Genomic DNA, 14,399 nt, shown 5'->3' with positions numbered 1-14,399 from the left:
GGCAACCTTCTCTGTGTTTCTTCACTAGTCCGATCCAGAAGAACACAGTTTGCTGGCCACTGCTACAGAGCTGATCATGAGGTTATATCTTCCCGTCTTCTCTGTACTCCTCAAAGCAGACCAGAGGTAGAAAACTATCGTTCCCTGATGTCATTGCTAGAGACACATGCATCAGTAAGCAGGAACTGGCCAGCAATGAAGGACCGTGACAGGCTGCCGTGGCCTTGTGAAATCCATGATCTCGACCGCGGTCGAAAAATGATGATGATGTTGAGAACCGCTGCTGTACTTACAGGCTTCTGTGGCAGGTCAGTGTCCTGTAGCACCATGGACTTGGACTGGCTCAGACGCTCCCCGGGGCTCTGGGAGCTCTTTGTCCTGAGCTGCACGGAGCCCTGAGCCGCGCCGGTCAGCAGGATCATGGGCGGGAGCTGCTTCTGCAAGTTGGTAATCCTGGAAAACATCAGTGGTTGTGGTAAAAGCACTCAAATGTTTTAATTAAGTAAAAGTATCAATACTGCAATATAGAAATAGTCTGTGGTAAAAGTCCGGAATTCAAAATGTACTTGAGTACTATCAAAATATTCTTAAATTACAAAAGTAAATACCTAAAAAAATAGGCAGAATCAATACAAGTTTTCAAATGTATAAAAATCGCTCTACAAGCTCCCAATGCACGTATTGTGAGCTTGTAGATTGGCTATTTTCAAATGGACGAAACGTAGTGGCAAATGTATGTTTTGTAATGATAATCAAAATCTATAAAGTAACTAGTAACTATAAAGTTTTCAAATATTTGTACTGTAGTGGAGTAAGTACAAAATGTTCCTCAGAGATGTAAAAATACCTAAAATATTTACTTAAGGGATATTTCACTTAAAAAAAAAACCTTTGTTCAAAAAAACGTTTGTTCATTTTATCCTCTTCTCACGTTTATATGAACACCCCAGAGAGTTTTTAAGTTGCTTGATTCAGTATTTAGACATTTCATAGTACTTAACTACGAACCTAGTAAACCAGCAGAACATGTCTGTCCGCAGCTGTATCACACAAAAAACACACGCGTGCACGCACACACTCGCACAGTAGAAAACCTAAATAAATTAAAGAAAAAGAAGAAAAAGAAAACGTACAAAACAAAGGACGTAATTTATTCTAATTGTTCTTATTGCAATTTACGAGCTGCGTTCGCGCGTCTTACTTGTGTACAATACTTAAGTAAATGTACTTTGTTACTTTACACCACTGGAATACACAATAATAATAATAATAATAATAAAACTTTATTTGTATAGCACCTTTCATGACATGAAATGCAGCTCAAAGTGCTTTACAGAACAATGGAGAATAAAAGAAAAGCAAGGCAACAACATTAAAAAACAAGCAGTAATGCAATACAGTGAGGACATGAATAACAAAAAATAAAAGATCAATTAAAAGCAATGTTGTAGAAGTGGGTCTTGAGCTGAGCTTTAAAAATGTCTACAGAGGCTACCTGACGAAGGTACTGTACAGTGGGAGCTTGTTCCATGCCGACGGCCCGTAGAAGGAAAAAGCTGCTTCCCCGTATTTTTTAGTTGCCATTTTTTTGGCAAAGCGAGCAGGCCAGCAGTGGAATTAAGACCTTAGGGGGCGGTTTGGGACATATTTAGGCAGGCAGTCATGTAGGTAGGAAGGTGCGAGAGCATTGAGAGCTTTATAGACAAGTAAAATAATTTTAAAATCAATCCTAAAAACAACCGGAAGCCAGTGCAGTGATGCCAAAACTGGAGTAATATGTTCTCTCATCTTAGTTCTAGTTAAAACTCTGGCTGCTGCATTTTGGACAAGTTGTAATCTGTCAGTTGTTTTCTTAGGCAGTCCTGAAAAAAGTGCATTGCAGTAGTCAAGCCGAGAAAAAACAAAGGCGTGGATTAGCGTTTTTGCATCGTCCAAGGACAAATAGGCTCTGATTCGTGCAATATTTCTAAGGTGAAAAAAGGCAATCTTGGTAACATGATTAATGTGTGAATTAAAATTCAATTCAGAATCAATAATAACCCCCAGGTTCTTTACTGTACTGTTACTTTCTACAGTCAGGTTACCAAGTCTGCTTATTATTGATTCTTTCTGCTCACTAGAACCGATTATGATAACTTCTGTCTTATCCTCATTTAACTTGAGAAAGTTCTCACTCATTTTACAATTATTTTTTTAAGTAGTTCATCTGTCAGTGGGTTCAATAAATATTGATTATGATTATTAACCAGAGCTATTGAAGCAATAACTGCATTGGATCCATCGGTAACAGTTAAGGTTTCCACCCGACAGCAACGAACAAGGTGCAGAAACCTATGTAATATACTGAATAGCCCCTCATATATCTGAAAGGGGAATATGCCAACAACATGTTGGTAAGATGTCTGCGGGTTCCTGTTCCATGTCCCTGCTTGCCACACAAAAAGTTGCGTCAATTTCCTTTCTCTGCAAGTTTGGTTCCTCAATAACCAAGACAAACTCATTCCACTGCCACACTGAGTTATTTATTTCCCCTTCTAATTACTTCAGATAAAAACCAACATGGCATCCCGAAATACAAAAGCTATGAATACAGAAATCCTCGCTCTTGTTCTCTAAAAACAAATGTGATTACGGGTATAATCACGACACGTGTGACATGTTAGATATTCAAATTAGAAAACGGCTCAGTGACAGGAAACAAGCTGAAAGCCTCCAGACAACGGAAACCGAGGTCATGCATGAAGGAAGGCTCATCATTGTACGTCTCACTCAAACGTTAGTGAATATTAAACCAACATGCACAGTGGTCTTAGCGATGCATAATATACTGTAAGTCTGTATAATCCTTTACTCATCCTTCAGTGCAGGTGTCAATTAAGGCCCCTAAAGATAACTCGGCTAATATAGTGGAAAGAAGTTGAATTGTTCATCCACTAGAATAGTGCTAAATATATACATAGCATAATGTTTAAGTAACTATTTAGTCATTCAGTCACCATACAGGATTGTAGAAAAACCCTAAACCGATTTGGATGTATATACTGTATATTAAACAACGTAACCAATGCCAATTTCACAGATCAAACCTCCAGTGGGCATATTGTACATAATGTATAAATCACAACTAGGTATTACGGTATGTCACACACATGCAATTGCCAAGCTAGGAATTATGGTAACACCCCATGCCTCCCCGCCCTTGCCTTCCCAAGTAGGCTAAAACAACTTCAAATTAAGTCCCCGAGTGGTTTTAGTGGCATCTTACCTTGTCCCTGCCATCACTCTAACAGTCACAAGCAACACAAACGGAAAGAGACTGAGGGAGAGCACAAGTCTTGAAGTTAGAGGAAGTATGTTTCGTCACGTGGCTTTCTCAAACCACTGTCTCTCTCATTCAGTGTAGCAGTTGAGTCAAGTGTCTTTTTGCAGCCTCCTCATTTCCTGACCCCAAACACCAACACAGAGTGTTTGTGACCGAAACAATCCTCCTAACTTCACAGCACAAATAGCAGACATTTTGTGTGGGAGGCACAAGTAACTACTGTATAGCCCAACTGTGCATGGTTCTCAAACCTTTTCATTTCAAGGACCCCCGAAAATGACATGTATTTCATGGCTTCGGACCCCAATCTGAAAATGTTTTGTGCCAGTGACCGGGACGGAACCCCATAAAAGCTCAGTGTTGTTTTGTGTTTTTATTTGTGTTTATTTATTGTTAGCAGATAATGCAAGCAGGCAGCCAGACACAAAGTGATGCAATGTGAGCTTGTAGAATTTACAATTTACAATTTACAATTTAGGCATTTAGCAGACGCTCTTAATCCAGAGCGACTGGATTTGTAGAGCTGCTATTTTTGAATAGCCAACATATAAATGAATAAAGTGGTTAAAATGATTGTGATGCATATTGACTACTGTTGCTGGAACCCCCCCAAGGACCCCTGGGGGTCCCCCAGACCCTGCCTTGAGAACCACTACTGTAGAAGAACCGTTGCAGAGTCCAGGGGCATCTAAACAAGCATAGGGAGTTGGGGTTCAGGAAAGCTACAGTGGTTTTCCGCTTCATCTTTTCAATTACATGTGCAGCAAAACAACCCAGCCACCAAGTGCCATTTAAAATGGTCTGCATTGTTTATGTTGGCATTTGATTGACATGCATGTTTGCGAGGCAGTCTTGGGATTACACCCTTTTCGTTAAAGCAACAATGAAACAAAAACCGGGGGGAAATAAATACATTTGTAAATTATGAGTTCAGTGATATAAAGTAGAAGAAACTGACAATACATTATGTGAGAGTGTCGAGCGGCCAAGGCAACAAATGAATGGAGACCAGTCCAGGGGCACCTTCAATAAGACTTTATTTTTTCATCACTTTGACAGTATTATGCATCACAACCTGTCATCTCTCGAGTTCAATACAACTGACTGCTTTTTATGGTGCAGTCCATTCCCTGGTTAGCCCATACCATTCCCCAGGGGTAAACATGATATATATACAACACATACATTCCTCATAGTCCATCCCAATCCCCCCTGCTCCATTTCCCACTTGGTCCCTCCCGGAACTATAAGAGGGGTGCCTATACCCAGAAGGAACTCATTTGCCCGAACACCACCCTGAGAGGAGGATGAGAATAAACAGAGGTAAGTTTAGACAGATTTACATTCCTTCTTTACAGTCTTCTCCTGATACTGGTCAATTAGAAAGTATATGCTGTCCTATTTATTCCTCAACTAATGTGCCTTATCTCTGCTCATTTGTAGGTGTATGAGGAGATCCACCACTTCAGAGAATCACCGACAACTCAGTGTCCCCCCTTAACTTCAATAAATGCATTTGTTACAATTTGTGTCCTTATTTACATTATACATTATACATAGAATTGGGTTAGCATCTGCATTAGGTATAGTGACGGCGTCCGCCGTCACACATTATAAACTGATCTCTAGACTCAGAATATGGATTAGATGGATTTTGACAGTGTTGGCAAAATATTACTTTAACACTAATATACTACTTATTACTTATTACTTAAAAAAAAAGGAATAAAGTTACACTACTTATTACTACCTGAGAAAAGTAACTAGTTACTTATTACTTTACTTGTAAATACGCACATCACTTCATGGAGGTACCGAACATTTTAACATCTATGTGTAGAACTACTGGAGCCTATCTCACAACTGAATGCACGTGGTTTCAGGTGGTTGCTGCTTCAAACCAGAGACAAGCATCGACGGCCTGAAGCTGTTTGAGATTGAGACGGTTCTTTCTCTGGAGATGAGGAAACCTAAAGAGAAACTCGATCCATCTACCCTCACTGAAGTTTGTTACATTACACACACACACACACACACACACACAATCATTATACTGTATGCAAGACAGGATTAACAATAAACTGTAACCAGTTATTTCATTAACCCTAGAACACTAAACCCAACTTTTTTCAAACCATCACTAAACCCGGGTATGTAATATATTCCAATTCCAAAATTGCAAAATATGTGAAAATGTGGGTATTATTTTAATACCATTCCTGGGACATGTGAAAATGGTCCAGTGAAAATAAAAAACAAGCCCATTGTGGGTCTATGGGATTTTTCCACTGGTCCCAGATTCACTTAACACGCCTGTAAAAAATAAACCAGGGATGTGGGCAGGGAAACAAACCTACCTTCTATGATGTCACTGAGGCTGAGCATTATGAAGGTAGTCAAGGTACCCAAGGATCCACCCACCTCAGACATCAGCAACATGATGAAAATCACATAAACATATTATTGTCCAGGTGAAAATCACCCGGGTTTTATGTTCTTTAAGAAATGCGGTGGTATTGTCTATATAGCAAGTTGAGACATTGTATTACATTTTTGTACACTAGATGGCAATGGCTAACTTTAAACTATGACTTGACTAATGACTTGTTCGGATGTTCCAACTCATCTATGAATTGACTATTACATAGTATTACACACAGCGATCAGATTGGATTTAGAACATTCATGTTTGTCTAAAGGGGAAATAAAAAAGGAGGATTTAACATGGGCTTCTGTATCCGTTTATGCATCTACCAGGACATACTGTAGTAAGAACGCCTCCGAGTTTGCACTCTATAATTCTTTGCCTTTCAGTTGAAAATGTTCCAGTACAGTCTAATTATGTTATTGATTATCATTTACAGAGTGTTTTAACGAGCCTCTTTGCCAGTCGTGGATATGATGAATTCCCAGAAGCTTCACTGCCAAAGGAGTTGGACAACAAAGTGACAATCACACAGAAGTAAATGATGGAATAAATCATACTAAAGAAATATCTCAATATTATTTACGTTTTGGCGAATCAATTCAATATAGATTTTACAGATATTAGAAAAACATACATTCAGTCAAACAAGTCTCCTCCACCTCCCCCAACACAGTGCTCTACATAACCATTACATTTTTAACAAAAGTTTTATTTTTCTTGTAGTTCTCTGAAAAAGCTAATTCAGGAGTCCAAGAGTGAACGTTTCATGGAGAAGGACAAACGCATCCTGGAGGAGTTGAAGAGTCTGCATTGTGATCCCCATCCATTTTTTGCCATCTTTCCATCAGAGTCAGACTTCAGTAAGTCTTTATTTATATAACACTTTTCTGGTGCTGTACAACAAATTCACTAAAAAGCAGGAAAATCGAACACAATTAAATAGATGCAACATAGCAAATCAACAACTTACAGCCAGCTGGCCAACAGTAGAAAGCATATTTAAAGATGCAATATAAAAACAACAACAATGTAATACAGTGAACAGTGAACAAGCATTCAACGGGGCTGGGGAGGGTAATGCTTTTCTGAACAAGTAAGTTTTGAGAAGAGATTTAAAGGATGCAATGGTATCTGCTTGTCGGATGGTTTTGGGAAGGGTGTTCCAAATTTTAGGGGCACGGACAGAGAAGGCTCTTTCTCCCTTGTTTATGCGATGGAATTTCTCGGGAACCTTTAGGAGAGCCCCGTGGAGAGCCCTGTCTCCCCGTCTGATGATGATATGATAGTATGATTATAATCATGACTTAAGACAAATCTTACAACTCTCATTCTAAAAAATAGAACAAATCTATGGTGGCCTGTGCTAACTATAGCTACTGCCATTTAGCGGTGGATGTTAATTTTAAACTTTTCAGCCTTCTGGAAGCTGGCCATGGAAGGTCCTCCTGACACACCGTATGAGAAAGGAGTCTTTGAGCTCTACTGCCAGTTTGGTCCTGACTATCCTGTGAAACCTCCTCTGGTCCGCTTCGTCACACGTGTATCCTCATTATGAACACATCAGTTACCAGTTACCATTAATATTGATATAGCCAGAGCCTACTGTGATACATACATTTGTTTGATCTTAAGTTTGTATTATATGACAATAATAATATTGAAAACAATGTATCAGAACTCATAACAATTCAAATTAAACTTTCTTAACCTAAGCATAGATACATCACTGCAACATCAACAGCGTGGGCCGAATCTGCCACAATATATTTGACCGTAACTACGCCCAAATCACCATGAGAGAAATCCAAAGCAATTTAATTGTGGCAAGGAAATTAAGGAAATGTATATGCATTATGTTATGTTGGTAACTGTATATTCATTCAATAATTAATTTGTCTTTATTTCCCTTTGGAAGCATTTTGGCAGAGGACTTCATGACCAGCCGTGATAGGTACGATCAAGCAGCCAAGGACACCACTGAAAAAAACGCAGCGACCTCAATTGATGACGTGGAGAAGGTGAGGAGTTATTCCTTTTAGTGAAATTATGATATGGACTAACTATTTGTTACCCATTTTCATTCTGTCCTGTTATTCATTGAAAGAAACTGGTGGGTCAAACTCCTGATGATACACCCCGACATGATCTGATTTGTCCACTGACCAAGAAGATGTTTACGGACCCTGTGAAAACATCCTATGGAGTTGTATACGAACGAAAAGCCGTTGAGCAACACCTCAAAACGTAAGGTCTCCCCCCACCACCAAGAAATGTCTCACTGGTAGAATTGTCTTGTATTCTTAGTTATTGAACATTGTTTTTCAGGCATGGAACTCATGATCCCATTGCTGGCAAAAGCCGTCTTCTCAGAAGAACTGACATTAAACCAGACAAAGACATGAAGAAAATGGTGAAGGAGCACCGTTCCTATCAAATTGGAACCTGGGTGTAGAATGAGAGCAGAATGGTGGATCTGAGGGTATAACACTGGACAAAACACTGGACCGTGTTGGCGGGTAACCTCACATTAACACTTGTTCCATCAAGTTAAGTTCTTCATTACCAGTTAGGGGTTCCTTTTCATCCCATCACATCACAAGTGAAACCTGTGTGAAACTTTACTTTACACTATAACATTTTCTGCCATTACTGCCTTTTGCACTGAACTTGATGTACATGATGTGGCGAGCTGCACACAAACAATCATGTCATGCATGTTTGGATTTAGTTTTTTTCTTCTTTATTAATGAATATACTTAAAATTTCTTTAAAAGGTAACGCTAAGAATGCCAGGATTTATGATCAAAGATTTTCAGTACTGCAGCGATATTTCTTTTAATGTTTTTCTTTTTTTTTGCGGCTTTCGCCTTTATTATTTTTTTATATTGTTTATAGAGGGACAGACAGTAAATGGGAGACATTGGGGAGTGACATGCAGTAAAGGCCGTCGGGATCGGGACTCGAACCTGCGGCACACTGCCAGACTGCTGAGCCACGGCCCAGGCCGCAGCAATATTTCTTAAGATAATTTGTTCATGGTTCTTGTTATGGTGTATGTTAAAATCCAATCTGAGAATCCCATCGTCAAATATTCGGGAAAACAGCGCCTCCGCTGTTGTTCCTCGAAATTAGACTCTGGGGGCAACGTCTGTTTAGAATTTCGATCAACCGGAAAAGGCCCTTGCTTTTCCGCCGAGTTCCACTACTACCGCTGTGTCGCACAGTTTTCATTCCTACTTTCAACCATTCCTTTGCGGAACAAAACATGGATGTAACGGAGGAGGAAATTTTTGCTTGTGTGCTAAGGAGAGTTGCTGTTCTACACAATGTTGAACATATCAAACCGCTTCAGCACATTTGTTTGAAATATTTAATCGATCGACGAGATGTTTTATTATGTTTACCTACTGGTTTTGGAAAAAGCCTCGTATATCAAGCTTGGCCAACGGTGTGTTCCCTACTTTCCGAAGCCTTTCCAGAGAGATGGCTAAAGGACGCTATCGTTTATATGCCCACTGATTCTATAATGGAAGAGCAAGTGAAAATGTTGACGGAGCGAGGCATTTCTGCAGCATATGCTGGGCAGAATGCATCTACAGACTCTGAAAACATGCCGTTTATTAACATTTAATCATAATAATGCTAGAAAATACAATTTAACCATGTGTACTACTACTTATGCATGTTGCATCATGGCATGCAGAAAAACAGCCAGCTTTAAACTCACGAGTCACAATGCATCTCGAGTGCTATAGTATTGTGACCTTATAGATCACCCATTTTGATCAAGTGCTGAGTATTTAAGGGATTAGTGTCTAAAATAAAATACACTGAATGTACTTTTAGTACTGTCAAACGATCATATGGACCCAACCATCCATTAAATCAAGTTTATTATAAATATGCAACACAATTTGAAATTTAGACAATAAATGTAGCTAATGTAAGAGGATTTATATTCATTGATTACACTAGATAATGGGTCCTTGTTGACCTGTAAAACGTAATGGACCCCTTCTCAAAGTTTAAAGCAAAAATATAGATAATACCACGTCTGAAAGGCTTTGTATCCTAATGTGATTTGTGAAACAGTGTGAAAAGGAGCCCCCGCGGTTTCCAAATCAATTCACTTTCAGATTGAACACTAAACCAAAGCTTTTATAACTTTAATTTGTACTGCAAAATACATTTGTTTTACGTCCGTTATATTTGTACGTCACGGACTGTTCTGAAGTTGCTTAAATAAAGGGGTCATTTGTTGGGAAACGTAAATATTAGCACACAACACAATTAACGCATTTGATTGAAGTTACACTTAATCATAACCAACGCTTTTATTCATACTTTGTACTGTACACAGTTTACATTACATTTAGTTTGACGGAGTTTACACTTATTTGTTCAACATAGGACAACATTAGATAGCACTTCCCCGTTTTTTTGAGGTGAGATGGAGATGCAGTTGCACAACGCTTATGTCTAGCATTGTTTCGGTCATAGGCTACAGTTCTTTGACCGAATCGCCAACCTTTTCCAAAATTTCTTTGGTGCGCGAATATTTCATCAACAATTGTTTGCAGCTAATAAGCAAATCGATTTCAGTGGATCGTCTGCAACAACAGGTTCTTCGGTTATAGCTTCCAAACTAGTCTCCAATCCCTGATTTGTGAATAAATTAAATACTTGTCCTTTTACTCCATACTTTAAATAATCTCCACAAACTCTACATACATTCGTAATAGGTTTCTTTGTTGACCAGAGGAAGCCATGTTCAATAATAATGGAAGCGTGTAGGTTTGCTTCCAGTGGGACGGAATTTCCTCGCTGCACACACATGTAAATCCCGCCCACTAAATGTGATTGGGTGATTGCGCGGCTGACTTCCTGAACTACAGCGTCCATACTTGTAGGCCAGTGATACGTTTCTTTCTACTGCTTGCCGACAGACTAGTTGACGCGAGGCAACAGTCTGTCTTGAGAGACTAGTTAAAATCTAACTAGAAAGGTCGCAATTTAAAAAAAATTGCAGAGTGTGGTTGCCGCAGCGGCTTACATATATACCCCTCCCGCTGATATTGCCAGCCTGTTACAGTTTCGAGTCACGCCTCAGATCGTGTGTAAGTAATTCGGAGGGGATTTGACCCCCGAAATTCATGTTTTCGCGACAGACGGTTACATTTATGGCGTTTGCGGCGCCCCCTGTGGATGAAAATGGAATTGCTTTTGGAACTCGGTCGAACGAACCACCCCGGACATGCGATTCAAATTTGGGATGGATTGGACATTCCGTTCGTGATTGATGGCATTTTTCGATACGCACTATCGAAATTCTGAAGTTGGTTTTTTAATCGGATGGGTCCAGAGGTCACGTGTGCCGATTTCTGTGACATTTGGACAAAATCTGTAGGGGGAAAAGCTAAAAGTGTGTTTTGGACAAAATTCAAAATGGCGGAAAATCCATCATGGCGGAAAAGGGCGTGGCCTATATGGGGAGATGCGTCATGACCCAAGGAATCCAGGGTAAAAATAATTTCGATTTTACGACCTACGGTTCAAGAGTTATGAGCCAAAAGGTAAAGTGGGATGTTATAGCGCCACCATGAGGCCGACCTAAAAAAATATATTTTTAATTAATTTTAGTGATAATTAGGAAATATTCCTCCAAGTTTTGTAACTATAGTGCTTACAGTCTCAGAGGGAAAAATACTTGAATGTGTTTTTTTGCATTTCCCCATTCATGTCAATGGGGAAATTTAATTCACTAATAAATTCATATCAAATAAAATATACAACATTTCTCTTCGCACAGTACAAGCGCAAACTGTGACATTCTTTACACAAATAAGATACACCAACACCAACTTCTTGGGGAAATAAAGAACCCCAATATATGTCTGTGTCCTGTGCCCTATTTGCCAGGTTACATATAAGGCTATTATGGGCCATTAGATTGTTTTATTACTGGAAGTATATCAGTTACCTTATCCCTCTTCGCTATACCAACATTTCATTGCATATTCCATAGGATAATGTTAATTAAAATGACTCCTATATCTCTAGACTTTCCATCTACATCCCTCTCCACAACTATTAATAGACTACCTCTGTGTGTGTGTGTGTGTGTGTGTGTGTGTGTGTGTGTGTGTGTGTGTGTGTGTGTGTGTGTGTGTGTGTGTGTGTGTGTGTGTGTGTGTGTGTGGGGTGCACACAGCTGTGATGATCAACAGTGGATGATCCTATCACTCTGACCAACGGACCAATGATGAATGGACTAGTTGAACAGGTGACCGGATCCAGTGGGCGTGGCTTTGGATTTAAATAGGAGCGGCCATGTTGTTTCCCAGCATGCAGTTTGGTTTGGGAGCCACTGAGCCAGGCTGCATGCTGTTGCTGTCTGGGAGCCATGCTGTTTGTTCCAAGGTAAGGAGCGTTTGTTTGAGAAACAAGGTTTTATCATTGAACACTGTTGTATAAACATTAGAGGATTGAACACTGTTGTATAGACATTAGAGGATTTATAGGACTGTATATTGTGACACTAAATGGACAATGTCAGGAATATTTGTCCTTTTTCATACAAACAACACTGTCTGTGTTTGATGGCTGCCTCAAAGCTTTTCCAATGGGAGGAACATGGTTTGTCCAAACACTTGTGTTTCTTTGCCCCCCTCCATCAAACACAAATGTTTGGTCAAACCATGTGCCTCCCATTGGCAAAGCATTGAAGTGGCCATCAAACACAGGCAGAGCACAGAACATACGTTTGTGTGAAACATTTGTCTCTGTTTTTAATGGCCGCCTCAATGCTTTTCCAATGGAAGTCACACAGTTTGACCAAACATTTGTTTGCTGGAGGGGAGGGGGACAGACACAGCCATCAAACAAATGTTTGCTCAAACCATATGAAAAGCATTGATGATCGAGGCCTTAGAGAAGGAACAATCGCAAACAAACAAACCATGGTTCCCAACAGTGGTGGAAATTAAATCATTATACCTTTACTCAAGTGTAGTGTAGAAAATATACTCTATTTGGAAATGTTTAACTACTAGTTACTTTGTAGATTTGTATTATTACTAAACGTACTAGCCTACATTGTTCATTTACCACTACAGCCATATTTTGGCCATTTGGCTGATCTACAAGCTCACAATGCATTGTGATGTGACACATTGTGAGCTTTTAGATCTGTTATTTTCAAAAGGCCTCAGTAGAGGATAAAGTGAAATATCCCTTTATTATATTAATTTTACAATGTATGAAATCTGGATAAAGAGTTTAATGTTGTTTTTTTTATGTGTCTTACAGGTTAATCATGTGACCTTGGTGTCATGTGTGACCTTGGATGGGGTCATCAGGAGATGGCTGGTATTGGTAATAGAGTGTCTACTCAGTTGAGCTGAAACTTCTAACGGTGTCAACGAACGCTCTTCCTGAGATTACGAGGCGAACGGTGACGATCGGGACGTATTGTGCCATACAACCTTCGCGGCTCTATTAATACCGGCTATCTTCAACCGAGCGACGGAAGCCCCCCCATGGTACGTACCGGGATTGCATGTGGCTGTAGTAGAAACTAGGGCTGTGTCAAATCTTATTTTAATTATTTTTGGGAGATAAACACTTTACTGAGGTTTTTAATGCGTCTTTAGTATTTCAAAGTGTCCATTATGTCATGGACACTTCCTACCCAGACTACAATTCCCATAATGCTTTGGTGCACTGATCCTTGTGGATAGGGTGAGGGCTGTCTTACTGAGACAACATGTAGTCCAGGAAGGAAGTGAGCCCAGTGTCCATGACATGTCATGGAGCCCATGGACACTTTTGTAAAATAATTATTGCCCACATAAAAAACCCAGGAAAGTGTTTCTTGTCTCCAAAACATAATTGAAATAAGCTCTGTTTGCAAAAGGGGTGAAGTCTCCCTTTAATGGGTTGAATCGTTAAAGCTGCTATAAGCAACATGTCAAATGTAATTTTATTTTTTGGTATTCAGACAGCAATGGGTAAAACTAAAACACAATTTTGTCTCTGACACATCTAGGGGCCACAATTTGCATTCAAAGATTTTCCTAGATTTGTCATTGGTCGATTTGCCTGTCTACTTCCTGATTGGTTAGTCATTTCGACCGGGTTTTATTTTTCTTCGACCAATGACAAAGCTTCTAGGAACATCTTTGACTGCAGATTATGGCCCCTAGATGTGTCACAGAGACTAAATAATTTGTGGTAGTGTTTTACTCATTGCTGGCTGTCTGAATGAAATAAAAATCATTATAATTGACATTATTGCTTATAGCTGCTTTAATCACACTTTAGAGACTATATTAAAGTAAAATATTGGTGACACATGTAGCCCTGTCAGTGACTGTTGTTAATACAGTAAAAGGATGGTGACACAGCTTTCAGTGACTGTTATGATTTCCAAAATGTCATCCTGTAGGCAGACAACTAATGTTTCCTATTTTCCCTGTCATTTCAGAACGTGAAGCTGGGCGACGTCTGTATTGAAGATACAAACTCTATGCTGTTGCCGCTGCTGGGTGCTGTTAGCAGTGGAGGTTGGTAATGAACCTTTTGATTCCTGCTGCTTGTGTAAGTGGGCTACATGCTACCGTAGGCTACCGTAGGTTGTCATTCGCACCG

General features: G+C 39.6%; 2 protein-coding genes across 2 annotated transcripts in view; one reads left to right on the top strand and one right to left on the bottom strand.

The window, feature by feature from the left end:
• The window catches only part of arhgap15 (Rho GTPase activating protein 15), a 75,624-nt gene extending 72,320 nt beyond the window's left edge, over positions 1-3,304 (bottom strand). The window contains exons 1-2 of the mRNA XM_080785313.1: positions 3,266-3,304; positions 294-453 (exon numbers count right to left, since the gene is read on the bottom strand). Coding sequence (XP_080641439.1) covers positions 294-453; positions 3,266-3,279 — 174 coding nt within the window. The 5' untranslated portion in view covers positions 3,280-3,304. The remainder of the gene's footprint in view (positions 1-293; positions 454-3,265) is intronic.
• A 1,885-nt stretch (positions 3,305-5,189) lies between these two features.
• LOC308330868 (ubiquitin-conjugating enzyme E2 E1-like) lies at positions 5,190-7,698 on the top strand (the record flags this gene model as incomplete). Its single annotated transcript, XM_080785942.1, has 6 exons — positions 5,190-5,327; positions 6,187-6,284; positions 6,474-6,610; positions 7,166-7,290; positions 7,469-7,573; positions 7,666-7,698. 6 exons carry the CDS (start codon positions 5,190-5,192, stop codon positions 7,696-7,698), a joined length of 636 nt encoding a protein of 211 aa, XP_080642068.1.
• Positions 7,699-14,399: the final 6,701 nt, after the last annotated feature.

Source organism: Protomyctophum bolini (assembly GCF_963924005.1).
Source record: "Protomyctophum bolini genome assembly, chromosome: 16".
In the NCBI taxonomy this organism is placed as follows: Eukaryota; Metazoa; Chordata; class Actinopteri; order Myctophiformes; family Myctophidae; genus Protomyctophum; species Protomyctophum bolini.
Note: the sequence above shows the minus strand (reverse complement) of the source record. Positions and strands in the feature narration are given on the sequence as shown.